At 47.9% G+C, this 26805-nt stretch overlaps 1 protein-coding gene across 4 annotated transcripts in view; it reads left to right on the top strand.

Moving 5' to 3' along the window:
• The window catches only part of CRISPLD2 (cysteine rich secretory protein LCCL domain containing 2), a 68204-nt gene that overhangs the window by 28011 nt on the left and 13388 nt on the right, over positions 1-26805 (top strand). For 3 of the 4 annotated variants that reach the window (XM_055413011.2, XM_088830657.1, XM_088830656.1), the window contains 8 exons: positions 3465-3605; positions 5687-5747; positions 10230-10296; positions 10784-10914; positions 12895-12938; positions 16356-16428; positions 19563-19638; positions 26262-26395. In XM_055413011.2, the coding sequence (XP_055268986.1) occupies positions 3465-3605; positions 5687-5747; positions 10230-10296; positions 10784-10914; positions 12895-12938; positions 16356-16428; positions 19563-19638; positions 26262-26395 (727 nt within the window). Of the gene's footprint in view, positions 1-3464; positions 3606-5686; positions 5748-10229; positions 10297-10783; positions 10915-12894; positions 12939-16355; positions 16429-19562; positions 19639-26261; positions 26400-26805 lie in introns of those variants that run through there. The other variant, XM_088830658.1, reaches the window with a different exon arrangement.

Here is a 26805-nt window from a genome sequence, read left to right as displayed (position 1 = left end):
GGCAGGCCCCTAGGGGTGCCCCCTCAGGTCCCCTGTTGGGGGGCTCCATGTGTGCACGAGGCAGGCCGTTGGTATACAGGGCGGGCAGAAGCGGTGTGTCTGCACTCCGGGCCGGGTATGCCAGGCAAACTGCTTGCCTTCTCTGAGTCTCAGTTTCCCCATCTGTAAGAGTGATGACTTCATCTCCTGCAGATGGTTTGCTGGGAGGATGAGGTGAGGAAGGTACGAGTTACGAGGATGGCAGCCTGCACATAGTCGGCACTTTATGGACCCAGCCCATTACTTTCTTGGAGAAGTAGAGGTGGGGAGATATGACCTCGCTCATCACCTGGCATGGAGTTCTTCACCTTAGGGGTTACTGGGGGCCTTCTAGCAGTCTGGGGGCCCCATCCATCTCAGGATCCTGGCACACGCCTTCTTTTCTTGGAAAACACAACTGTGGTGTCACACCTCCTCTAGGAAGACTTCCCTGATTTCACAGCCAGGCCGCTCATTTGCCTCCACGCTCTTACTGCATGCATATTCTCCATGAACTTGAATCACCTATAGTTACGACTGCTGGTTCACGCCGGGGCCTCCAGGGGCACCTAGCAGGTGTGTTCTGCATGTTGTCTGAATAAATATACCCCCAAAGTCCACAGAGGGTCCTTGTCAGAGAACAAATGTACACAAAGACAGCCTAGATGCTGGTTAACCCACCCAATGAAGCCTCCTGGACTTGCTTCTTTATTTTTGGTGGAAAATACCCAATTTCACTTGGCGGGCATCCTGATTTCCTTAGCTAACCATGCAGAAAGTCTCCTCTAAAGCGGCTTATCTGCATAAGCTACTTAATAGCGTTTATTGAGGTGCCTGGCAAAGCCTTGACCTCTTAATGGAGATGGAACAGGGATAAGGATAGACCATAAGAGGCGTTCCCACCCCTCCAGCCTGTCCCTGTGTGGCGATGAAGGGTGTGGGATTCAGGGAAAGGAGTCTGACTCTCAGCTCTGTGAGCTTGGGCAAGTCACATAGCCTCTCCAAGCCTCAGTTTTCCCATCTGTGAAATGGGGCTGTTCACGCCTCCCAGGGCAATGAGAGGATGACACGAGAACTAGACATTAGCTATGAGCTTTGTCCACACTTATAGAACCAGGTGGAGTCTGCAGAATGACGTAGAAATGCTCGGTGCCCCGGGACCCCTGGTCTGGAGCTGGACGGTGCACAGGGTAACCTTGGTGTGAACTCGGGCACGGAATTTCCCCAGGTCTGTGCTGGTCCACTCAGGGGATCTTAATTAGGATGTGCTCAAATACAGCGTGTCCTCTGGGTAAGCATTCCACTTTTCATGTGTGCGTCTGAGGGTGAGGACTGTCTGCCCATTTTCTTAAATAGTGAACCCTCAAATGCTTTAGGCTGCTCTACCCAACTATATTCGGCTAAATAAAGCTGCGATTATGAGGTATAAAAATCCTAAAGGCCAGTGGAAGAAAACCCAGCTTATTCTAGAGACAGCTCTGGCTTTCAGCGAAGGGCAAACCTGAATAGTCACATTGACAGGAAGACAGACCAGAGACCGCTGCTGGGTTCCAAGTGCTGTTTGCAAACCCAGCGTCTTTGTAAAGATTTTGCCTATAGAGTTTAGCTACAGATGATATTTTCCGCATTCCCCTTCCTGAATATCTTTAAACTTTGCTGGGACTATTTTTTTCCTCTCCAAAGAGTTCAAAGACAGAATTCATGGTGGGGGTGGGAGTTGATGGTCCTTCATGCAGCCAATTTTGTTGAGCAACTGCTGTGTGCTGGAGCTCGTTGTAGAGTGGGGTGTGAAGCAGGCTGGCTGCTGCCTCAGGGAGTTTTCAGCTGGTGGGGGAGGCAGGTGGTGGTGAGCGTGTTGTTCAGGAGCCGGACATGAAGGTCCACGAGCTCTGGTAATGAAGTTGGGACTCAGGATTGATGTTCTCCTCTGGCTTCGATCCCGTCCATCCTCCTCTTGGTTCCCCTGGGGTGGTGGTTGTATAGTGATGAGTCAGCCAGTGAAATGGCTGCAGAGTATCCTATCAAAAGGCATCCAGAGAAGATCTCTTGAAGAGATCTTGAAGTCACCCTTCAATTGAATGGCTTGCATCAACACAAAATGGTTGGTCTGCCCTTCAGAGAAGAGATGTTGTCACCCTTAAGGAGAAATGGAGATAAGGTTCGGAATTGGTGGACATTTGATGGGACTTGAGTCCCTGGTGGCTCAGAGATTAAAGCATCTGCCTCCAATGCGGGAGACCCGGGTTCAATCCCTGGGTCGGGAAGATCCCCTGGAGAAGGAAACGGTAACCCACTCCAGTATTCTTGTCTGGAGAATCCCATGGACGGAGAAGCCTGGTAGGCTACAGTCCACGGGGTCGCAAAGAGTCGGACACGACTGAGCGATGGAACGGAATGGAGTCTTAATCCATTGACACAAAGAGGCCTGCGAGGGGCCCATTCCTGCTCCTTGAACTCCTTCTTATCAAAGCACATCTGTTGTCTTTTCTTACTGGAGAAACTTAGAAGGCAGGGGTTTCCAACTCTGGTCCACGACATCCTTGGCGGGTCCCCCAGTGGATGTGCACCAGCTCATGTTTGATAAGAGCACACAAGGAATACTTTGCTTTGCTTTGGCTGGAGTGTAAGGCTTGGTATCCAAGTGACCTGATTACAGATCACGGTGACTTTCATGATGAGAACTGATGCTTAATAAATGCAATTTGTTTGGTGAATTAGAATGTTTTGAAACATGAAGGTTGCAGTCATGTTTGGAGAAATAACCATATTTGGGTGGGGAAAAGATTGGGAGCCAGTGAACTCAGTTTTTTAACCAAGAGTTGGGTCTTTGGCTCTTTCTAGCTGATGGTTCCAATGTTACTGGGTTTCAGAACTGCAGTGCAGAGAAAGGTTAAGTGATCTTGACCTTCAGGGGTGGGGAAGGGAGCAGAACCTGTGGGCGGTATAGGGCAATGGGTCCAAGACAAGACCATCGATACGAGTATTTTTGCACTCCAATGGTACGTATCTAGGAGGACCCCTCCCTCAGTGAGAACCCAGGGCAGAGAGACCTTGGGGAGACAGCTGCGGTTTGGGGTCAGAGGATGAGGTGGCTTCTCTGAAGCTGCTTCCTTGGGTAGGCAGGGGTGAATAGGCAGAGATGGGACAAGAAATCATTCTGACCATCCAGGGGTGGGTGCCGGGGCCTTCTAACCTCCGGTCAGCCCAGCTGCTTTTGGGTTCCAAATCAAGCACAGTGAGCAGAGAGCCATCAATCACCCTTGGTGGGGAGAATCCCACCTGGCCAGTTGGCCCTGAAGCGGAACTTTCTCTTTGCTGCTGAAATGACCCTTTGTGAAAGCAAACCTCAAACTAGTTTCGTCTCCAAGTGGCTTTTTTTACTTCTTCCCAAGTGCATTTCATTTGGATCCCAGCATGTTGCTTTTCTCTCCCCCTTCACTATTAAGAGACTTACGGCCAGAAACCCGAAACGGACGACATGAACGAGGTGGAAATGGCCCCCGTTCCTAATGAGAAGCACGTCTGGGTCTCACCGAAGGCGATCAAACCCACGAAGCCCAAGAAAGACTCTCCCGTGAACTACATGAGTGAGTGGGGCTCTGCCTGGCCGGCCGCCTCTGGAGGGGGCAGTTGTCTTTGAGGTGGACGAAGTAGGGGAGCCAGTGGGTTGAGAGGTCTCCAAGTCGACAAACAGCAGGGACCAGAGTGGGGTGTAGCTTGAAAAAGCACCACTCAAACACATTTCTAAAAAATGATATTTTAAAGTCATTTCAAAAGAAGCATTATAGGAGCTGTGCTTGGGTGGCCTCCCCCCGTACCCCGCAGTTATTTTAAGGTTAGACCTTCTCTTGTCCTTTCAAAGAGGACCGGGGCTGAGATCGGGTTCCTGTTGGGGTGCCCACCTCCCAAAGGAAGAGTGAACCAGCAGCGTAGGCCCGGCTCCCAGAGCCACCATGCACACGGGTCCTGTGACGTGGCCCTGCCTCTTTGGCACTCCATGCGCTCACCTGTAAAGTAGGAGCCCTGAGGCCTCTTGTTAGCACTGTTTTAGTTCGGAGATGCGGCTGTGTGCATTTCCTGTGTCCATATTTTAGGAGAGTATTGTGTTCTTTCTAAAGCTGAAACTGCAATACTTTGTCCACCTCATGCGACGAGTTGACTCACTGGAAAAGACTCTGATGCTGGGAAAGGTTGGGGGCGGGAGGAGATGGGGATGACAGAGAATGAGATGACTGGATGGCATCACTGACTCTGTGGACATGAGTTTGAGTGAACTCCGGGAGTTGGTGATGGACAGGGATGCCTGGCGTGCTGTGATTCATGGGGTTGCGGAGAGTCGGACACGACTGAGTGACTGAACTGAACTGATTGTGTTCTTGACAGAGAGGAACTGAAGCAGTCACTAAGGAGCTAGGCTATGAATTCTAGACCTGGGCTGCATGTTTTCATCTGTTCCTCCTCACCCATCTCCTTGCTGGAGCGGCTGCAGCTCGGTCAGGTCGCCGTGAGGATTCATTACAGTCACATAGGTCCCCCAGTGTCAACTGTACTGTGAGGTCGTCAGCATTGCCTCCGACAGCTCCGTTAAGGCGGGAAGTTGGCTGTTTCCCCAGAGGCTTTCAGAGGTTCCCAGATGCCATGTTCTCAAGCTCACCTCTGGTCTCCCAAGACCCTTCACCTCCTGGGGCTCGCTTCTCTCTGCCCTCCCCTGCATGGCTCCTATTCCCCCATCCCCGACCCGGTTCACGTGTGTATGCGGCACCTTTACTGAAGTTTGGGGGCTCTAGAGGGCATTTTCTTACAGACACGGCACCAGGTGCGGCTTCTCTGCCTGCCAGTGTCTCTGTTTTCCCTCCAAACTATCACACAGCACACAACTGGACTCGGCTCTGAGCAGGAGGCCGGCTCACGCCCATCTTTCTCAGAAAGCCTTGGCTATATTTTGTCAGTTGCCCTTATGCCACCCCCCACCCAGCTGGTGTTCTCGTGGGCCTTCAGTTTTCTCTCCCCTGGACTTCCCATCTGCTTAGTCAGCCCATAGCTCTCTGTGACCAGGAAATACCCTGATGTCCTTTTCTGTCCAGAAGTTCCAAACTCTTTCATCATTACTTTATTTTTCCATAATGTAAAATTACAAAATAATACGTGTCTTTCTGTCAAACTATACCGCTACTCCAAGATTCTGATATGTCCCTATAAAATAAACCAAAAGGAAAACTTGGCAAAGTCCTCTTGGCTGTGGGGGAGAGGACACTGTGGAGAATGGCTGGGTCCCTGCTTCCTGGGCTGCACAAGGCTCGCCCTCCAGGGCCCTGAGAGGCTGAGGGGAACTCAGTGCACCAGGCTGCCTTCCAAGGTAGGTTCACTTTCTCATCAAGGCTCAGAGAAACCCCTGGAGGTGGATACTGTACCCATCCCTGTTAATAAGTGGGATTTGAACCTCTGAGAGGGGAAGTAAGCGTCCAAGGTGACAGACAGTACTACTAGAAAGAGGAGCTGGGATTCAAACCTCCACCCTGCGCCTGCAGCCAGTGGGCCACGCTTCTGCTCTTGTGATGAGGACTCCAGGATGTTCCAGAAAGTTCCTCAGGGTGGGGGTGGGACCTGCTAACTCAGATCCGTCCTCCCGTTTCTTGCCGTGACAAGTGTTTCTGCATTTCTCTCCTAGCCCAAGTTGTCAAGTGTGACACCAAGATGAAGGACAAGTGTAAAGGGTCCACGTGCAACAGGTAAGGGCTGGCCCCTCTCTCTCCCACCACCTGCAGCCCTTAGACACACCCACTTGGGTCAGGGGTCCCTTCGTGACCTGTCGGCTGATCTGCTATGGGAATGCCAGGTGTGCTATCAACAGGGAGATCCTGAACAATGTTTTGGTGCAGGTGGGTGCTCCTTCCCACCCTCTGTGTGAAGGGGTCCCAGAGTGGCGCAGAGCTCTGGGCTGCAGCAGCGTCGGGGCAGGTGTGGCCGTGGCCGGGTCCAGCACGGCTGCTGTGGAGTCCCAGTCAGCCTGCTTCCCCAGGGCCCCAGCAGACGAGGATTGGCCAGCATCTTCCCCAGAGTGGGATGAATTAATCTAGCCAATGGATTTGCTTAGTATCATGCATTTCGGATGTTGAAAACATGTGCCAAGAAGAACAAGCTTGCTTTTGGCAACATAGCCGCTGGGCTGCTCCTTCTGGCAGCGAATGGCCAACAGGTGCAGCGCCACGTGCAGACCCTCAGGTTCACGGCAGGAAAACCGTGTCATTGGTGGAGGGGCCCTTGCTCTTCTTCCTATAGGTCCTGGCATCTGTTCATCTAAAGCTGAATCATGTTATTCAAAGCACATGCTCAAAAGAGAAGTTGTATTATATTACCTGAAAGAGAGGGTCCTATTTTACACCATGGGGACGTGGAGTCAAGTTTGTCGGGAGAACGCTCCACTCACCTTGGTGGGAGTGTCCTGGGACAGAGAGCAGCTGGGATCAGATGTTCAAGGGGCTCACACGTTGTTGCCACCAGCCTTGGTGATGGGCCAGCAAATACCGCGAAAGTAGAACCAGGCAGTTTGGTGATGAGACGAGCAAGAGGTGGCAGCGAGGGTGGTGGAGTAACCATCTGCCCCCACCCTGAAGGTCATCCTGGAGGGGTCTCCACCCTGCACACTCCCGGGACTGGGATGCCCGGAAGGCTCCCGAGCTGCCCGGTGGCGGTGCTGTGTCTTTCCGAACTGCTGACTCGTAACAAGGGCATCACGCCTGAATAGTCAGGGGGAAAAGTGACAAGGTTTGGAGAACATTTGTTGTCAGACAGCATCAAAAGAGTTTCGGGATCGGAGGTAGACGGAGCCCTCCCCAAGGACGAAGAAGGCAGGGCTCTGTGCACATGAAGCCTCTTAGACACCTCCTGTGAAGAAACAGAGCTCAGCCCACGTGTAACCCCCTGAAATCCCACGGTGCCCTTCCTGGATGTCGTCCCACCACCTGGCACGTCAGTTTTCTGTACATGGCACTTTTGCAAGAATAATATTTATTGGGATGTTTTTTCTGTCTTTAAACGATATCCTTGTTCATTGTAATTTAGGAAAACAACCACCAAAACAAGTATAAAGAAAATAAGTGTCCTAGAATCTCATTAGTGTCAGTAATAATTTGATGTCGTTCCTTCCAACCTTTGTTCTGTGCTCTGATTCAGTTCAGTTCAGTTCAGTCGCTCAGTCGTGTCCGACTCTCTGCGACCCCATGAATCACAGCACGCCAGGCCTCCCTGTCCGTCACCAACTCCCAGAGTTCACTCAAACTCAAGTCCATCGAGTCGGTGATGCCATCCAGCCATCTCTTTCTCTGTTGTCCCCGTCTCCTCCTGCCCCCAACCCCTCCCAGCATCAGAGTCTTTTCCAGTGAGTCAACTCTTCGCATGAGGTGGCCAAAGTATTGGAGTTTCAGCTTTAGCATCAGTCCTTCCAATGAACACCCAGGGTTGATCTCCTTTAGAATGGACTGATTAGGCCTATCCTATTGTACAGTCTTGTATGTTACTGGTTTCACTTAAGATTTCCAAAGTCAATAACTATTCCTCAAAAACTTCATTTCTTGTGGCTGTATAATACACTGACATTTGGCCACACAGAAATACATTTGGCTATTCTTTTGACACCTAATGACTTACTTCCAGTTTTCTCCAGTTATAAACGGTTGGAATACCATGGAGGTCTGACTTTCTGACTTTTTTCTTGGGAGATTCAAGAATCAAGGGATATAAATTTTTAAATTTTTAAAAATTGAAGCATAGTTAGTTTACAATGTTGTGTTAGTTTCAGGTATATAGCAAAGTGATTCAGTTATACATACATATATTCTTTTTCAGATTCTTTTCCATTATAGGTTATTATAAGATACTGCATATAGTTCCTATGTACAATATACAGTAGGTCTTTGTTGGTTATCTATTTTATATATAGCAGTGTGTATATATTAATCCAAAACTCATAATTTATCCCTTCCCCAACTTCCCCCTTTTGTATTCCTAAATTTTCTACATCTGTGAGTCTGTTTCTGTTTTATAAATAAGTTCATTTGTATCTTTTTTTAGATTCCACACATAAGTGATAGCATACATTTGTCTTTCTCTGACTTCACTTAGAATGATAATCTCTAGATCCATCCATGTTGCTGCAAATGGAATTATTTTATTTTTATGGCTGAGTAATATTCCATGGTCTAGCTTGTGCTTCTGCCAGCCCAGCGTTCCTCATGATGTACTCTGCATATAAGTTAAATAAGCAGGAATGCTGGGCTGGAAGAAGCACAAGCTGGAATCAAGATTTCTGGGAGAAATATCAATAACCTCAGATATGCAGATGACACCACCCTTATGGCAGAAAGTGAAGAGGGACTCAAAAGCCTCTTGATGAAAGTGAAAGAGGAGAGTGAAAAGGTTGGCTTGAAGCTCAACATTCAGAAAACAAAGATCATGGCATCTGGTCCCATCACTTCATGGGAAATAGATGGAAAAACAGTGGAGACAGTGTCAGACTTAATTTTTTTGGGCTCCAAAATCACTGCAGATGCTGATTGCAGCCATGAAATTAAAAGACGCTTACTCCTTGGAAGGAAAGTTATGACCAACCTAGATAGTATATTAAAAAGCAGAGACATTACTTTGCCAACCAAGGTCCGTCTAGTCAAGGCTATGGTTTTTCCCATGGTCACGTATGGATGTGAGAGTTGGACTGTGAAGAAAGCTGATCGTTGAAGAATTGATGCTTTTGAACTGTGGTGCTGGAGAAGACTCTTGAGAGTCCCTTGGACTGCAAGGAGATCCAACCAGTCCATTCTAAAGGAGATCAATCCTGGGTGTTCATTGGAGGGACTGATGCTAAAGCTGAAGCTGCAATACTTTGGCCACCTCATGCGACGAGTTGACTCACTGGAAAAGACTCTGATGCTGGGAAAGGTTGGGGGTGGGAGGAGAAGGGGACGACGGAGAATGAGATGGCTGGATGGCATCACCGACTCTGTGGACATGAGTTTGAGTGAACTCCGGGAGTTGGTGATGGACAGGGAGGCCTGGCGTGCTGTGATTCATGGGGTCGCAAAGAGTCAGACATGACTGAGCGACTGAACTGAACTGAATATTCCATGGTATTTATGCACCATCTTTTTTATCCATCTATCTGTTGATGGACCCTTAGGTTACTTCCATGTGAATATTGTGAATATTGCTGGCATGATCACTGGGGGTACCTGTATCTTTTTGAATTAGAATTTTTCATCTTTTCAGGATATATGCCCAGGAGTGGGATTGCTGGATCACTTGGTAGTTCTGTTTTTAGATTTTAAGGGAACCTCCATCCTATTCTCCATAGTGGCTGCACCAATTTGCATTCTGACCAAGAGTATAGGAGGCTTCCCTTTTCTCCACACCTCTGCAGCATTTGTTATTTGTAAACTTTTTAGTGATGGGTGGTACTTCATTGTGGTTTTAATGTACATTTTTCTATTAGCGACATTGAGGATCTTTTCATGTCCCTGTTGGCTGTCTGGCTGTCTTCTTTGGAGAAATGTCTACTTAGATCTTCTGCTTATTTGGGGGGCTTTCTGATTGGATTATTTGTTCTTTTTTTTTTATATTAAGCTGTATGAGTTTATGTGTATTTTTGAAATTAATTGCTTGCGGGTCACTTCATTTGCAAATGTTTCCTCCCAGTTTGTAGGTTGTTTTTCTTCATTTTGTTTATGGTTTAAGGGACATGAATTGTTAAGGCTTTCTGGAAAGATTAATTGATATTTGTTTGTGAGCATGATCACCATCATTGAATTTTATTCTATTAAAACACCCTTGTAGTTTGACACCTGGAACTTTTAGTCTGCACATCTTTGATGATTGGTATCTGAGGACTTTTTTGGTGCCTGTTAAGCCACTTGTCTTTCTTCTGGACAAGCCATTTGTCCATCTGTTCATAGAAACGTCCATCTATTTGACTTGAATCTGAAGCACATGAAAATGGTCTTTAAAGAGGCCAAGTGGAATCTGTAATTGTGTCCATGTGTCTGTACACTTCAGCCTGGGTAAATTGTGACTTGCTCCCAAACAATGTATGCTGGATCACCAACGCTTTTCTATATGTAATAATAGCTATTGAAGGGGAATAAAAACAATAAATTCATGGCGAGGTTTTATCAACGTATTTTATTCAACTTATGAAAATCATCTTCTTTCTTCCCCATCAGGTACCAGTGCCCAGCAGGCTGCCTGCACAGTGGAGCAAAGATCTTTGGGACTCTCTTTTATGAAAGCGTAAGTATGGCCAGAGCTTCTTTAAATGGTTGGTGTGGACTCCTGTCTCTGTGTTAAAAGCAGGTAGCTGGTTTTCAGGTGAACAGATTTTCTTTCTGCTCAGTAGTCAAACCCCCCTCTTTGTTGAGCTGATCCATGCCTATTTCTGGGGTCACAGATTTGTGAAGCCACTTTCGGGAATGGGGGCTGACCCCTGAGCCGACCAGTCTCTATGTTAACCCCAGCGTTAATATGCTCCACTGGAGGGGGAGAAAGGGCTGTTTGTCACTGTTCTTAGTTTGTAAAGCAGCGCAGATGAGTTCTTAAAGATAAGCAACCCCAGAAACAAAGACGTGTTATAGAGCGAGGTCGGAGTCAGCAGCGGGGTGAGCCTTGGCCCGGCTTTTTGGCTTTTTGTGGGTTGAGGACAAACATCTTGGGTGTTCCTGGAAATGATTGCTGACAAAGGTGAATTCAGATGTACTTACATTCCGGCCCCGCCCTGCAGGCGTCTAGCATCTGCCGGGCCGCCATTCACTACGGGATCCTGGACCACAGGGGAGGCTTGGTGGACGTCACCAGGAACGGGAAGGTTCCCTTTTTTGTCAAGTCAGAGAGAAACGGCGTGCAGTCTCTGAGGTAAATATTCTGTGATCAGGGCTCCTGAAAACTTCTTTTCTGATTGTGAGAGTATTGTTGAAACCTTGGGAAGTTCTGGGCCATATAAAGAAGTGGGAAATAATAAAGATGACAATGCTATAACTCAGAAATCACCGCTGTAGGCTGTTTAGCACATTTTATTTCACTGGGTTTCTGTGTGTATGTTTAATGTGTTGAGTGTTTTGTTCGTTTGTTTTGAGTTTGTTTGTTTGCTTGTTTTTGTAGCTTTTAGGAAAGTTTATTCCATATTTGAAAGTTAATACTACTCTTAATTATGAAATGTACATATAGCCGTTAAGATATAGAAAAACAAATAAGGAAATGTTGACCCCTTCTTTCCCACTTGCTCGAGATAGTCTACGTACACACCCTGCAAAAGTGTACAATCTTGCAGTCTGACGCGAGTTCTGAATCCTGCTTTTTCTCCCTTCCTTGTCACTGAGACCTTTTCAGACACCTCAGTAATGACTGATAGTATCTTTGAGTTTGTAGGCTAATTCTTCACTGGCATTCCCTATATACCCCCCTATCCCCAAGAATGAACCTTTTCATTTTTTAAATATACCTACTTGTGTTTGCAAGATGCTTTTCACATAAGGTATGTGGATGGATTACAAGGCAGACCATCCTTGCCATCTGACTTTTGGGGGATGGAGGGGGCATGAAGACCAGAGGAGGCCGTGTCTTGATCTGTCCATGGCATCTGAAGCATAAGGAGATGACCAGGAGATGGTGGAACCTACTGCAGGCTCTGGGGTCAAATGCACCCGGCTCTGCCTCCTCCCCGTCTGTGACCTGGGCTGGCTTTTTCATCCCTTCTGGCTGGCAGTGCCCTGATATTTAAATGGGGGCCATGGTAGGACCTGAGGCTGACACCCAGCTGACCCACCAGAGGGCAGCATGTCAGGGACCCCTGTCAGAGCCCACCCCAGGGTCTGTGGCAGAAAGGCACTCAGCAGATGCTTCTGTGGTTGTTACAAGGTGGTATGTCCATGTCTGTTCTAAACAATGAGGCCACTCAGAACATTTCAGAAACTGTGTGAGTCATTCTGCTTGGAAAGGCCTGGTTCTTCATCTTCAGGCAATGTTGCAATATTCCTTGTTCTGTCTTAGCTGGGGATTTGGGGGTTATGTAAACAAAACAAAACAAAAAAGAGCAAGGAAGTTTAAATGAAAACCAAGAAAATATTCAGAGAGATTGGTTGGGTGACCTCAACACCAGCCTTGATGAAGCTCAACCTCAGCCCTGGTGGAGCTGTGGGCTTGGCTGAGGGTTCAGGTCTGTGTTGTCCAGGATGCCTGTCCTGAAGCCACTTCTGGTCCCTTCCAGTGGCCAGCTTTGCATCTAGAGTGAGGCTCTTCACGTCTGAGAATTCAGGGAGTCTGTGAATGCAAGGCAGATGAAAGCTTCAGTTTCACTGACCTCTGATTGAAATGTAGTATTGTCTTCCTTTATGGATATTTAGCCCCACGTCTAGCTAGCCCTGCTCGAAGTCCACTTGCTGGAGACATCTTGAAACATTCTCTGCCATCATGGCCCCTCAGTGACAGAAGTTAGAAAACCTGCCTCTTGATTCTGGTCTTAATGCATTAATAAAGATGCACAGCCATTAGGCTAACACAAATTTATTTTCATACTTTGATAATGATATTAATAATACCTGACTTCCTTTTAATCTTTTAAATGTATCATATGCATTTAAAAAGCATTGCTCTAAGGAGGCATCCAAAGGCTTTACCAAGGCTCTAGAGGGATCCTTGGCACAAAGAAGGTTAATGAGCCCTGTTCTAGAATGTTCTCAGTCTAGATCTTGCTCTGGAACGTCCTAAGGGCTTTCAGGGTGATGGGAAACAAGTAGGAAGATATGAAATTGAGGCTGAAATAAACTAAGTACAGTAACAAGGGTGTATGTTTAGAAGCAGTTCTGTTTTGCATTCACCTAATGTTTCCTTTTACAGCAAATACAAGGCTTCCAGCTCATTCACGGTGTCAAAAGTAAAAGGTAAGCTGGACAGTCTTCTCTTATATGACCACAACACACAGGTTACCCTGGAATTTTGTCCCCCTTAGTTACTGATTTAATGGTTATCATACCTGTTGATACTGCTTTTCTCAGCATGGCCACAATATTGAAGAGGTTCCTGAGAAGGCTTCTTTAGCTAGTTTCCAAACATATCTGAACTTGGCATTGTCCCTAGATGGCTAAGGCTGAAACACAGGCCTGAGTTCCCAGCTGACTGTCACAGAAAGACTATTGCCTGGGTCTAGAGTAGCTAACTGGAGAAGGAAATGGCAACCCACTCCAGTATTCTTGCCTGGAGAATCCCAGGGACGGGGGAGCCTGGTGGGCTGCCATCTATGGGGTCGCACAGAGTCGGACACGACTGAAGCGACTTAGCAGCAGCAGAGTAGCTAACAGGCTTCATAGGCAGTGTTGGTTTCTATTGAGTGGTAGTGGCTACCTAGAACATTGTGTTGAGAAGGATTCTGAGGTCCAATTCTGTGCTCAGCAGAAAACAGAGCTGGAGAGGTTAGTCATGTCTGCCACAGAGGAGAGAATGAAGCCCGGGGAAAGACGTGGCCTATATTTGCCATATCTCGTCCAGCTTTGTACATGACCTGTGGCTTGTTCCTCTGGCCACGGGAGAGCAGGCTGTAATCAGAATTGGGGTTGGGTTTGTAGTTGCCCAGACCGGGCACTTGACTGGAGGGTCTCAAGCTGGCAGGGGTGCATGGACACACTACCAACATTCCCCTCCACCCCGGGAAACTGCTCGCCTACCCTTTCTTCCTTTGGGAAGGCCTTGCTTGTCATTTGCCCTGGATCCCAGACGTGTTGTTGTTGTTCAGTCACTCCGTCGTGTCTGACTCTTTGTGAACCCATGGACTGCAGCACGCTAGGCCCCCCTGGCCTCCACTGTCCCCTGGAGTTTACTCAAACTCATGTCCACTGAGCTGGTGATGCCATCCAACCATCTCATGCTCTCTTGTCCCCTTCTCCTCCTGGATACCTGACTACCTGGTTAGATATCTTTATAAAAACACGTAGCAGCATTTTACCATATTACAAAGTTAATACCTATTTATTCCAGATAATTTAAAAATATGGAGAATCAGTAGGGAAAAAAGAAAAAAGAAGACTTAAGTTCTACCACTCAGAAATAACTTACTCTGAACATTTTGGTGGATTTCTATAGAGTTTATTTTCCCTCTGCATTGAGTATATACATTGGTAATATGTACATTGATATGTTTTTAAAAATTGAAATTGGTAGCCTGATTTACTTTTCAAATATAATTTACTTTTCAAGAATATAATTCTATACCTTTAAGTGGACTTCTGAACCTAATTTTAATGGTCTCCCCAGCATCCCATTGTATAACAGACCCTTGTTGGACCTCTGCACAGACCCCTGCCCATCTAGATGATAGGCTCTGCTAGAGGTGGGCAAACTACAACCTTCAAGTCCAAACCCTGCCTGCCATCTGTTTTGTAAACAAAGTTTTATTGGCATGGAGCCATGCCTATTCATTTCTGTGTTGCCTAAGAATGGTTTTTCAACAGTATGTGAACTGTGAACTTCCAGATGTTCAAGCTGGTTTTAGAAAAGGCAGAGGAACCAGAGATCAAATTGCCAACATCTGTTGGATTATCAAAAAAGCAAGAGAGTTCCAGGAAAACGTCTATCTCTGCTTTATTGACTATGCCAAAGCCTTTGACTGTGTGGATCACCACAAACTGTGGAAAATTCTGAAAGAGATGGGAATACCAGACCAACTGACCTGCCTCTTGAGAAATCTGTATGCAGGTCAGGAAGCAACAGTTAGAACTGGACATGGAAAAACAGACTGGTTCCAAATAGGGAAAGGAGTATGTCAAGGCTGTATATTGTCACCCTGCTTATTTAACTTATATGCAGAGTACATCATAAGAAACGCTGGACTGGGTGAAGCACAAGCTGGAATCAAGATTGCCGGGAGAAATATCAATAACCTCAGATACACAGATGATACCACCCTTATGGCAGAAAGTGAAGAGGAACTAAAAAGCCGCTTGATGAAAGTGAAAGAAGAGAGTGAAAAAGTTGGCTTAAAGCTCAACATTCAGAAAACTAAGATCATGGCATCTAGTCCCATCAATCACTTCATGGCAAATATATGGGGAAACAATGGAAACAGTGGCAGACTTTATTTTTTGGGGCTCCAAAATCACTGCGGATGGTGACTGCAGCCATGAAATTAAAGGACGCTTACTCCTTGGAAGAAAAGTTATGACCAACCTAGATAGCATATTAAAAAGCAGAGACATTACGTTGTCAACAAAGGTTCATCTAGTCAAAGCTATGGTTTTCCCATTAGTCATGTATGGATGTGAGAGTTGGACTATAAAGAAAGCTAAGCACCGAAGAATTGATGCTTTTGAACTGTGGTGTTGGAGAAGACTCTTGAGAGCCCCATGGACTACAAGGAGATCCAGCCAGTCCATCCTAAAGGAAATCAGTCCTGAATATTCATTGGAAGGACTGATGCTGAAGCTGAAACTCCAATACTTAGGCCACCTGTTGTGAAGAACTGACTCATTGGAAAAGACCCTGATGCTGGGAAAGATTGAAGGCGGGAGGAGAAGGGGACAAGAGAGGATGATATCACTGACTCAACGGACATGAGTTTGAGTAAACTCCGGGAGTTGGAGATGGATAGGGAGGCATGGTGTGCTGCAGTCCATGGGGTCGCAAAGAGTTGGACACAACTGAGCAACTGAACTGAACTGAAGGCTGGTTTCTGCTACAACAGCAGAGTAGAGTGGTTATAACACAGACCATAGGGCCCAGGGAGCTGGAAATATTTACTTTGACTCTTTAAGAAAGAGTTTGCTGAGGCCTGGACTAAACAAGGACAGGCTGTTAGAGACCACAGGTATTCAGTATTAGAAGTGCTTCCTTAGACATAGCATTTGACCTTGAAGGAGTCACCTACCCCTTGGGAAGGGTTTGAGCTGAGGCTGGAAATAAAAAACCAGACCTTCAGTGTGTCCTGTGCAGCCTCAGGGGGTCTCTTAGCTCTTTTGGACCTCAGTTTCCCCATATACATAATTAGAACAATACCTTCCGTGAGGATCCAGCATGATAAGGAAGAGGGAAAAACTTCAAAGTAGAAAAGCACTGTGCTGGCCCCACAGAGAAACTGGTAAGGGTGATGACCTTTGACCTATAGACACAGTTGGGCTGTGGGTTTTGTCTCATCCCTTGAGTTGCCCTGGGGGAGGAGTCGGGAGCACTGGGGCCTGTACCTGCTGGGTGCTCATCCCGGCTCTCATCCAAGTTCAGGGGCCCAAGTAGCCCCCAGGACCAGCAGCCCCTTTCACAGTCTGGAAGCCTGAGGCTCAGGCCTGCCCTTGACCTGTTGCTCCCATTCACAGAACAAGACCTGGACTGCTACACCACTGTGGCCCAGCTCTGCCCGTATGAGAAGCCGGGGACACACTGCCCAAGGTAAGGCTCCCTGGCGTCTGGATTTGCACACATGGGGTCTGAGAGAAAAAGGGCCAGGCTGGGTTGCGGGGTGGGTAGGGTGGTCACCGCATGCAGCCACACATGGCTGAGTTCTAGACGGGGCCCTGGCATGTTTCCGCCCAGAAAGTCACTTGCTTTGTGGTCCGAGTCAAGGACCCACCAGACTTCTCCCTGAGACCGCTCATTCTCAGCCCTGGCTGCACACTGGACTTGCCACAGAAGCATTAAAAGGACGAATCCCAGTCTCCAAGGGTGGCCCAGGAGAGCATGGCCCAGGAGAGCATCGCATCTTTAGAAGCTTCTCCGTGAGTCCCTTGTGCAGCCAAGTGCCTGCGGCCTGCCATGAGGATCTTAACTGAGAAGATGATTTTGCCCCGCTCACTGTCGCATCCACTAGCAGGAGAGAGTGTGTGCTTAGTTGCTCAGCCATACCTGACTCTTTGCGACCCCACAGACTGTAGCCCGCCAGGCCCTTCTGTCCATGGGATTCTCTAGGCAGGAATACTGGAGTGGGTTGCCGTGTCCTCCTCCAGGGGATTCTTCCCAACCCAGGGATCAAACCCAGGTCTCCCGCTTTGCAGGCGGATTCTTTACCATCTGAACCACCAGGGAAACCTGAGAGAGTATTTGACTTCATCTGCCATCAGGCTCTTCCCAGGCCCCAGGACAGACCTCAGGGCCTGTCATTCTTGACCCCTTAGATCAGCTGAGAGCTCTGGAAGCTGGGTGCCACTGGTCCCCTTGGAATCTGCTCTTTGATTCTTGTATTTGATCTGTGATGTTTTCTGTGGGTCACTTTAGAACCAGCTTGTTAAAATCCAGCTTTTTGGAGGTAAAACTTACACACAGTGAAATCCACCAGTAATAAGTAAACAGTTGGGTATACAGTTGGGTGTGTTTTGACCAGTGTATACCACAGTCCTGATAGAGGATGTTTTCTTCACCCCAGCAGGTTCCCTTGTGGTCCATTCCCCTGCCTCCGCTCTCTCCTGTATCCCTGCCAGCCCCTGATCTGCTTCCTGTCCCTATAGCTGTGCCTTTTCTGGAACCTCATGTACATGGAGCCATCACAGCAGAGACTTGTGTGTCTGGCTTCTTTCACTCCGCACGATGCTTTGCAATTCATCTGTGTCCTAGAGCCAATGGGCGATTTGTTTCTTCTTTCACGTTGCCGAGTGGTGGTCCACTCTATGGATGTTCCACAGTTTGTCTAAGGAGTGAGTTTTACACGCATCTGCCTAAACCTTACTTGGCTGGTTTTTGGAAGATAGTGCGTCATAACTAAAGCAGAGGTGCCTCTGAAGTACCTATTAGATCCTCTCAGAAGCCAGGGGATGTAGCACCCTCTGAGCCCTTCTCCTGGGCCTGGAAGCCTGTGGGTTCTCCAAGGGAAAGACTGACCTAAAAACCAACAGGTGAGGGACTTCCCTGGTGGTCCAGTGGTTAGGACTCCTGCTTCCACGGCAAGGAGCACAGGTTTGATCCCTTGTTGGAGAACCAAGATCTTGCATGCTCGGTGCAGCGCCCCCCCTCCCCAAAACCTAACAGGAGTAGACCCCCCGAGGGTGAGCATGAGGAACCCCGGGAGGGTGCTGATGAGGGAGAGGGGACTGGACTGGGCCCCGGACTCCTCCCCTTGGCTACTCAAGTTCCCCTTGGGACTTTCTCGCTGCCCACTGCCACCTCCACCACCACGCTGACCTGCCTTGAAGGTTCAAGGGAAAACATCCCTTTAATATTTTCCCACATGTTAAAGAGAAGCACAAGGAAGTAATTTCAGAAAGTACAAATAAAAAAGAAAAACTTGACATACTACAAGTATCCAAAATGTTTCTGACCTCTTATTCTAGAAACAGGAAAGAACATTCTTACCCAGATTCCCTTTTTTTTTTCTGTTTAAATCTCAGACACATCCTCGTTCTCTCTGCCCACCCTGCCCCTTTGCCTCAAAGGACACTTTCCACTTCCCGGTCGCTCTGCCTGGCTCTCTTCCCCTTCAGCATCCTGCCTGTCTCTGGGCCAGAGGGCTTCCGGCCGCCTTTTTTGGTTTCTTGGTCCCTGGGCTCCAGCCCATGTGTGCCTGTTCCAGATGAAGACAAAAGATCTTTTCTTAAGTCAAGCTTGCGCTCTCTCTTGGTTTGAGAGGCTCCAGATTGAGGCACTCTCCTCATCCCCTGTGGCAGGGATGTGGTGTCTGACACAGCAGTGAGCAAACCCTTCCTGCCCCAGGTTATCAGTGTTCCCTCCCTGGAATATTCTGTGACTCACAGAGGTGAGCGCCCCCACCCTTTCCTCCTCCAAAACAGGGAAGTGGCCTTTAAAAAAAATCTATTGATTACAATCTCTATAAGGTACCCTCAGTGTGAACCAGCCAACACCCAAGAATGGGAGGTACAACCCCTTACAATTGCACACACACCTCTGTTAGATTTCTGGTTCATTTCACCTCATTGTTTGTGTATGTCTTTTAATATGAAGAACTTTTTTTTTTTAATTGTATTGCAGTATAGTTGATTTACAATGTCATGTTAGTTTCAGATGTACCATAAAGTGAATCAGTCATGTAAGCATCTATTGTTCAGTTGCTCAGTTGTGTTTGACTCTCTGTGACTCCATGGACTGCAGCATGCCAAGCTTCACCATCCTTCACCGTCTTCTGGAGTTTGCGCAAATTCATGTCCATTGAGTCGGTGATGCCATCCAGCCACCTCATCCTCCGTCACCCCCTTCTCCTCCTGCCCTCAATCTTTCCATCTGTGTCCACTCTTTTCAGTTCTTTTTCCTTATAGTCATTACAGAATGCTGAGTATAGTCCCTCATGCTGTACAGGAGTATAGAGTGGGATCTCACAGTAGGTCTGTTTTATATACAGTAGTGTGTATGTGTCAATAAAATTCTACATGGACTTTTAAGAAAAGGAAAAATATCTTTTATCACTGCTAGGGTGAGAGAGGTATATATGTATTTTTTCTTAAAGAGTAGACTGTGGTAATAATTGCCTTTCATCTAAGTACTAAATCTTGATGAACAAATAAAGAGGGCCAGCTGCTTTTTTCAAGAAGTTTTGTTTTCTGCTGATGATAACCATTCCCTAAATGCTTCTTGTTTTTCAGAGTTCGCTGTCCAGCACACTGCAAAGATGAGCCGTCCTATTGGGCTCCCGTGTTTGGAAGCAACATCTATGCAGATGTGAGTATTCTGGCCTTAGTGGTGACCGCCCCACAGAAACCACATTCCAGGGTCTGGACATCAGAAACTTAAAATCTCATTCCTGTGCCTCTAGATAAATTTATACCATTCATTTCTGCTACCAGTGCTCTAGTTTCTGCATTTTCAGAAGTATTGTGCTTCCACCAATGTGTGCTCTTGAACACAGACATGGGTGTGCCTCCTCTTACACAGACACCTTCGGAGTTTGGTGAACTGACTCCTGCTCCCTCACTGACATGCCCTTCTCGTGTGAAGGCTGCCATGCATCACACACTGCATCCCCCCAGATGCTTAATAACCTTCCTGGCTCTCCCGATGCTCGTGCAGCTGCTGGTCTTCTCTACGCCTTGCATTTCTGCTTGGCTGTATGTGTACACTGAGCTAAACGCACACAGAAGAAAGTGCAAGCCACCACCAAGGTACTCCTTGCTAATAACCACTCTCATTATATTCCATTTTCCATCCTGCCTTTAGCTTGGTTGTTTTTGAAGTTTTGTTGAAGTATAGTTGATTTACAGAGTTGTGTTACTGTCTGCTGTACAGAACAGTGACTCAGTTATACATGCATATTCTTTCTCATACTCTTTTTCTCTTCGGGTTTGTCATGGGATGGTGAATATGGTTCTCTGTGCTCCACAGTAGGCCCTTGTTTATCCATCCTACAGATAAGAGTTTGCAGATGTGGCTCCTACAGAACAAGTCTCTCCCTCCTGTGGTCCAGGCTTTAGGGACATGGTGACCCAGGAGATGTGAATACGGTCACAGCTCTGCCCAACAGGCTCTGTGACCTTCTTGACCAAGCCATTCACCTCTCTGTAGAATGAGCCAGGGCTGGGGTTTTCTAGTTCAGGGAATCCTCTAGATCCGAAAGTCCATGAGTAGATCAGCTTCACTCAACCCCAGCTAATGTTTTTACTCAGCTTTTCCTCATCTTCATTTCTGTAGTTCTCCCGCATCCACTGTCACCACCCCCACCTTTGCCTCCATCTGCCTTCATTTATTCTGGACTCCTGTAATGTGAGCTCACTGAGTTCTGTAAAGTCAAAGCAACATTCATGACTGACCTTCCCCTACCCCTCATCTTTTTTTCCTCTCCTCTTTAAATGAGCCTTTTTTTTTTCTCCTTGAAAGGCGTTTAGCCAAAATGAAGCTCTAAAAGTTTAATGAAGGAATAAAACAATGTGAATCAATTGTTATACCAAATATTTAAGCCCAGACCTGCTACTGAAAGACAGAGTCTTTGATTTCCCAGTGCTTTAAATATAAAAGGATGAACAAGATGATTCTAGTAAAGTATGAAAAGACAAATAGGTAAAGCAGGAGTGGCAATATTGCTATCTGATAAAGTGGAATTTAAACATACTGAATGGGACGGGACAATTCATTATGCAATGGCACAAAAGGTACAATTTATGTAGACGTGAAAATCAGGTCCATATGCTCCAAACAGTGTAGCAGCTAAACATATAAAGCAAAAGAACAAAAAAGTTTAGAAATGTAAGGAGAACTTGATGAAATTTTAGTAATAATATGAGGCTACATTTTACTTTGTTTTAGGTTCTTAAAAACATTATCACTAGGTATTGTTACTCCCATCTTACAGAGACGGACAGGGAGGCTCAGAATAACCTGCCCCAGATCACGCCGCTGGCAGTGGCGAAGGCAAGATGCAGATGAGGGTGTGTCTTGTCTTTGGGTCTGTTCTGCCCGCATGAATGTTGCTGCACTTCTGAATACACAGGTGTGAACAGGCCTGTCTGTGGAAACCTGTGCTCAGTCTCTAACTAAGTTATTCACTGGGATTTTGAGCTTTTGACATCACTGTGCCAGTGCCCATGACAGGGCTTGAAAGTGAAAGTGAAGTCGCTCAGCCACGTCCGACTCTTTGCAACCCCACGGACTGTAGCCCACCAGGCTCCTCTGTCCATGGAGTTCTCCAGGCAAGAATACTGGAGTGGGTTGCCATTTCCTTCTCCAGGGAATCTTCCCGACCCAGCGATCAAACCCGGGTCTTCCACATTGCAGGCGGATGCTTTACCACCTGAGCCACCAGGGAAGCTCTGTGACAGGGCTTGGCATATAATAATTGTTCTATTAATGTTTGTTAAAAGAATAAGTAGATAAAAATACTACAGTAGTCAATGCCTAAACATCTCTTGAGAAAATTAATTTTTAAAAAAAGGAAGGAAGGAAGGGAGAAAGAAGAGAAAACTACCTCCATTTCAGAGGCTCTTTTCTGGCCTCGGTTTCTAGGTCACTCTATATTCTGGGAAATGATGATGCCCCTGGAAAATGTCTGTTTACCTAAGAGATTTATTTTGGGAGAGTTGTCTCCAGGCCTTCGAAGGGCTCAATAGTGCCTCCCTCGGCGTGCGTTACTTGGCAGACCCCGCACTTTGTGGTGAGCTGCAGGCTGGAGGAGCATCAGGGTGCAGCCTGTGAACCACGTCTGGGTCAGAAGATGCAAAAAACTCAAGCCCCAACTGTGACACTGAACAGTCCTGGGATGGTGGACAAGCCTTGCCCTGCTCTGAACCTCAGTTTTCTTATCTGTCCCATCTCCCTCTGTGGGTCCTTAAGTTCTCACACTCATGTGTGACCAGAATCCCCAGAGGGCTTGTTCAGACAGAGTTCCGGGTCCCATCCCCACCGCGTTTCAGACACAGAGGTCTGTGGCAGAGCCAGGGAATCTGCATTTCTAGCAAGTTCCCTGGTGGTGCTGATTCTGCTGGTCTGAGGCAGTACTTCAAGGACCCTAGGGTTGGAGATGACAGTCCTGTGGGAATTTTCAATAATGGTGATGGTGAGAGCAATGATCGTGGTGGTGTTTGCCTTGTTACCTGACATCTGTTGAGCGCTTACTGTGTGCAGGCCTGCATTTAGCCTTTGACCTTTACATAATCGCCTCGCTATCCCCTCTCAGGGTCTTTTTGACCCCTGTGGAGTAGTGTGCAGCTTGCCAAATCTGAGCGGCAGGCAGTCCTGGCTCTGCTGTTTGCCAGCCCAGTGATTTGGGGCAAATCTTTAAAACCCTGTTAAGAGGGAATAATAGTGGTGGTGATGATGATGATGACCATAATAATAATGATGATGATAATAATACTGTGTAGGTTACTGGGAGTTACTGTATCAATCACTTGAAACACTCAGAATTCGGCCCGTAGTGATAAATGCTCAGAAAGATTACGTATGTTGATGATCCCTGCTTTATGTTGAGAAGATAGAGCCTCTGAGGGTTAAAATAGGTCATCCAAGGCCACACAGCCAACCAGTGGTGGAGGCAGGGGTGCTGAGACCAGATCTCTGTTGATAGTGCTTGTGAATAAGTATCCAGATACCGGTGTTGCCAATATGTGGAGTTGGAGAAGACTCTTGAGAGTCCCTTGGACAGGAAGGAGATCAATCCAGTCAATCCTAAAGGAAATCAACCCTGAATATGCATTGGAAGGACTGATGCTGAAGCTGAAGCTCCAAAATTTTGGCCACCTGATGAGAAGTGTCGACTCATTGGAAAAGACCCTGATTTGCTGGGAAACATTGAGGGCAGAAGGAGAAGCGGACGACAGATGAGATGGTTGGATGGCATCACTGACTCAATAAACATGAGTTTGAGCAAGCTCCGGGAGATGGTGAAGGACAGAGAAGCCTGGTGTGCTGCAGTCCGTGGGGTCAGAGTCGGACACGACTGAGCGACTGGACAACAACAAAGTCGGTGTTGCCTCAGGTCTTGAGGCGAGAAAGCAGATACCTTGTACCTTTGGGGAAGCAGAGGCGAGAGGAGACGTGTGGGAGGAGGAAGCGGGAGGAGAGTGTTTGTCCGCCATCGTTAGTGGAAGGCGTGTGCGGTGATCACCGGCCCATACGGCGAGGAGGATGAGGCCCTGGGTGTGAGGGTCCCAAGCCTGCGGCCTGCTGTTACCATGGGAACTTCTGTACCGCTGGTGCCCAGTCACCCTCTGGGGCCGGGGCAGAGGACCGTCACAGAGGCCCCAGCACCAGAGCCCCCGGCCTCTTGCAGCTGTGGCCAGAGGATGTGCCTCCCGGACAGGCCCTGGGTCTGGTCACTCATAGAGCGTGAGCAATATAGAGAGGAAGACGGAAGAACCCCCAGCTCCGCCCACCAGGCGGACAGTGAGCCCCAGCTCAGCCTCACAAACAGCGAACGAAGGAGGTTTCCACAATGATCATTTCCTTTGCAGAGTCTCCCTGCCTCTCTCTGAGATGGGGCAGACTTGTTGCTTGTTAATCTTCTAGGGACACAAACCCTTCTGAGAATTGGAAAGTTGTGAATCCTTCCTCTGAGGAGGTAGGGGTGGAGAAGGCTTCTTTGTATTGATAAAGTTGACCAACCATCCCAGTTTGCCTGGGCTGCTGGGTTTCCCAGGCTCAGTGCTAAAACCTCGAAAGTTCTTGCCAACCCTCTAGGCACAGAGTTCTGCCTGCAGCCTTTAGGCTAAGGAATCCAGCCCTTATCTGTTTAATGTATGAACTGAAGACAAGATATGTTCAAGCAGGATTAGAAAAACTGGCCTTCAGCTCCTCAGGTCAGTCAGTGGTGGAAAGCAAGAAATCCAGTTCTCCCATCTTTAGTGTGAGGGTGCCTGTCGGCTCTGAGACTCTCCAGCTTTTAACAGCAATATTAACTTCCCAGGGAGCAGGCAGGGTGGACCTTCTAATGTGAGTGTTTTTTCCTTCTTCTGCAAAACCAGCAGTTTGTCTGGAATGGCCTTGATTTGGAAGGGATGTGGCAGGAGCTGGCAGTCTGCAGAGCTTTCGGATCTTTCTCTCTGCCTCTGACCCTCCAGTCTCCCTCTTGCAAGGACCCTTGGAATTCCACTGGACCCACTGGGGTAATTCAGGACCCTCTCATCTCGAGGTCCCTAGCTTCATCACATCTTCATAGTCTTTGTGCTGTGTCAGGTCACGTGCCCACATGTTTTGGGGATGAGAGTGGGCATCTTCAGTGGGCATTTCCGTTATTCTGCTGACCACAGAGGCACAGACTTGACCTTTGGCCTGATCTTGTTTGGAATCGCTACTAAACCATGAAGTGTCTTCAGGGCCTTGGCAATGTTGTCCAATCTCACTGAGCCTGTGTTTCTGGACTATAAAATGGGAGTAACGTAGTCACCCATCTCACTGGAAGATGAAATGAGATGACAAGCAAAAAGCAGCCCAGGGCTGGTATTCAATAAGCTTAGTCGACATTAGCTCTGCTCACCATGACGGAGGCTGTTCACTCCACAGATGGGTTAGCTCCTCTCGTGTCTGCAGCCCTGGCTGCACCTGACAAACATTCAGCCTCAGACTTCACCCCTGAGGCTGAATCTGCCGGCAGGGGAGGAGGGAGGGATAGGAAGGGCATCACCAGGTAAAGACACCGCAGCTGCAGTGAGGGTGGAGGTTCGCTGCCAAGGCCAGTGTCAGAGTCCAGCACAGGCCAGACAAAAGACCGCAGAAGAGGAAGGAGGGTGTTACCTTGAGTCGGCCTCAGCATCACCTGGCCCTCACCTGAGGGGGTGGTTCTGAGTCTATAGGTACATCAGGGTGAGGTCCAGGAGCCTGCATCTGTTACAAGCACCAGCCTCCCCAGCCCTGAATGAGTCTCCCCAGCTTTGAGGAAGGTTGATTAATTACTCTCAGACTACCCAGTGTGAGGAGCGTTTTTCTACTGGATAAGTCAAGACCCTAATGGAAATTGAATCCGACGATTGTCTTACCCAGGGATTGGATGACTCGACAACTTTAGAAAACAGCATCTTCTGCCTTTGCTTGAAACACAGTGGTTCATGTGGCACCTGGAGTGAACCCAGATGCCCTCACGGCCCCGAGTGACTGACCCTTGCTCACCTCTTCCCCCCTTCTCCTGCCGCTTTCTGCCTGACTCACTGTGTTCCAACCACCCTGGTCCCTCTTTCTATTCTTTGGATATGACAAGTTCACTGTGCCCGAGGGCCTTTGCACAGGCTGCTCCCTCTGCCTGGGACACTCCTCCCAGAGACGTTCCCATGTCTATGGGAGTCTTCCCGTGTTAACTGTTCTAAAAGAGCCCCTTAATCTTATCTCATGATCAGGTTTTGTTTTCTTCATGGTGTGAGTTCCTCATTTGTGTATTTGTTTGGACTTCCCTTGTGGCTCAGCTGGTAAAGAATCTGCCTGCAATGAGGGAGACCTGGGTTTGATCCCTGGGTTGGGAAGATCCCCTGGAGAAGGGAAAGGCTACCCACTCCAGTATTCTGGCCTGGAGAATTCCATGGACATGAATCGCAAAGAGTCGGACACGACTGAGCGACTTTCACTTTCACTTCACTTTGTTTGTCTCTCTTGAATCCGTGAAGGCAGAACCTTTATTTTCTTCCCCTCCGAATCCTCTTGCATCTAGTATAGTGCCCGGCACATAGTAGGTGTTCAGAAAATGTTTGTCAAAAAATGAACAAATGAGTGAGGAATGAGGCCAGGTCTCCCTGGAGAGACCGCTGAGGAATCGAGGCAGTGATGGTTACTTTCTAGGGCTTGGTGGGGCCAACATCCTACCAACCAGCAGGCCAAGTCACGGTTGACCCCGTCAGGGCGTGACACTAATCACAGTCCTGCACTTTCAGACTTCCAGCATCTGTAAGACCGCCGTGCACGCGGGGGTCATCCGGAATGAGAGTGGGGGCTACGTGGACGTGATGCCTGTGGATAAAAAGAAGACCTACGTGGGCTCGCTCAGGAACGGAGTCCAGTCTGAAAGGTAGGGCTGCTTTCTTGGACACTCAACACCCACGGCCTGTAGGGGCCGTTGGAGGAGGGCCACGGTCAGTGCCCTTTAAGATGAAGCTTGGGCAGACTTGGCACGTGTTCTCAGTAGAACACCCAGGACAAGCCTGTCCTTCTCTTCTCTCTTCCTTTCTTTTTTCAAAATAAGAGCTTGTTTCTATGCCCAGCGCATGTTTCTGTAGACAATTTAGAGGTGTCAGATAAGCCCCAAGGAAAACCATCACCCGTTACCTCTCACCTGGGGGAGTTAGAGATCTTTGGTGTGCGTCCCTCTGGTCCTTCTTCTGTATGTATGTGTGCATGCCCCCACCATGTCCCTCCCCCCAAAAGACAAAGGGATCAAGTTATAGTCACACAGTGGTTCTCTAGCTGCATCAGAATATA

Source organism: Moschus berezovskii, chromosome 22, assembly GCF_049115385.1.
Source record: "Moschus berezovskii isolate FMDL1 chromosome 22, NW_MosBer_1.0, whole genome shotgun sequence".
Taxonomy (NCBI): Eukaryota; Metazoa; Chordata; class Mammalia; order Artiodactyla; family Moschidae; genus Moschus; species Moschus berezovskii.
This window is presented reverse-complemented; position numbering and strand designations above follow the sequence as displayed.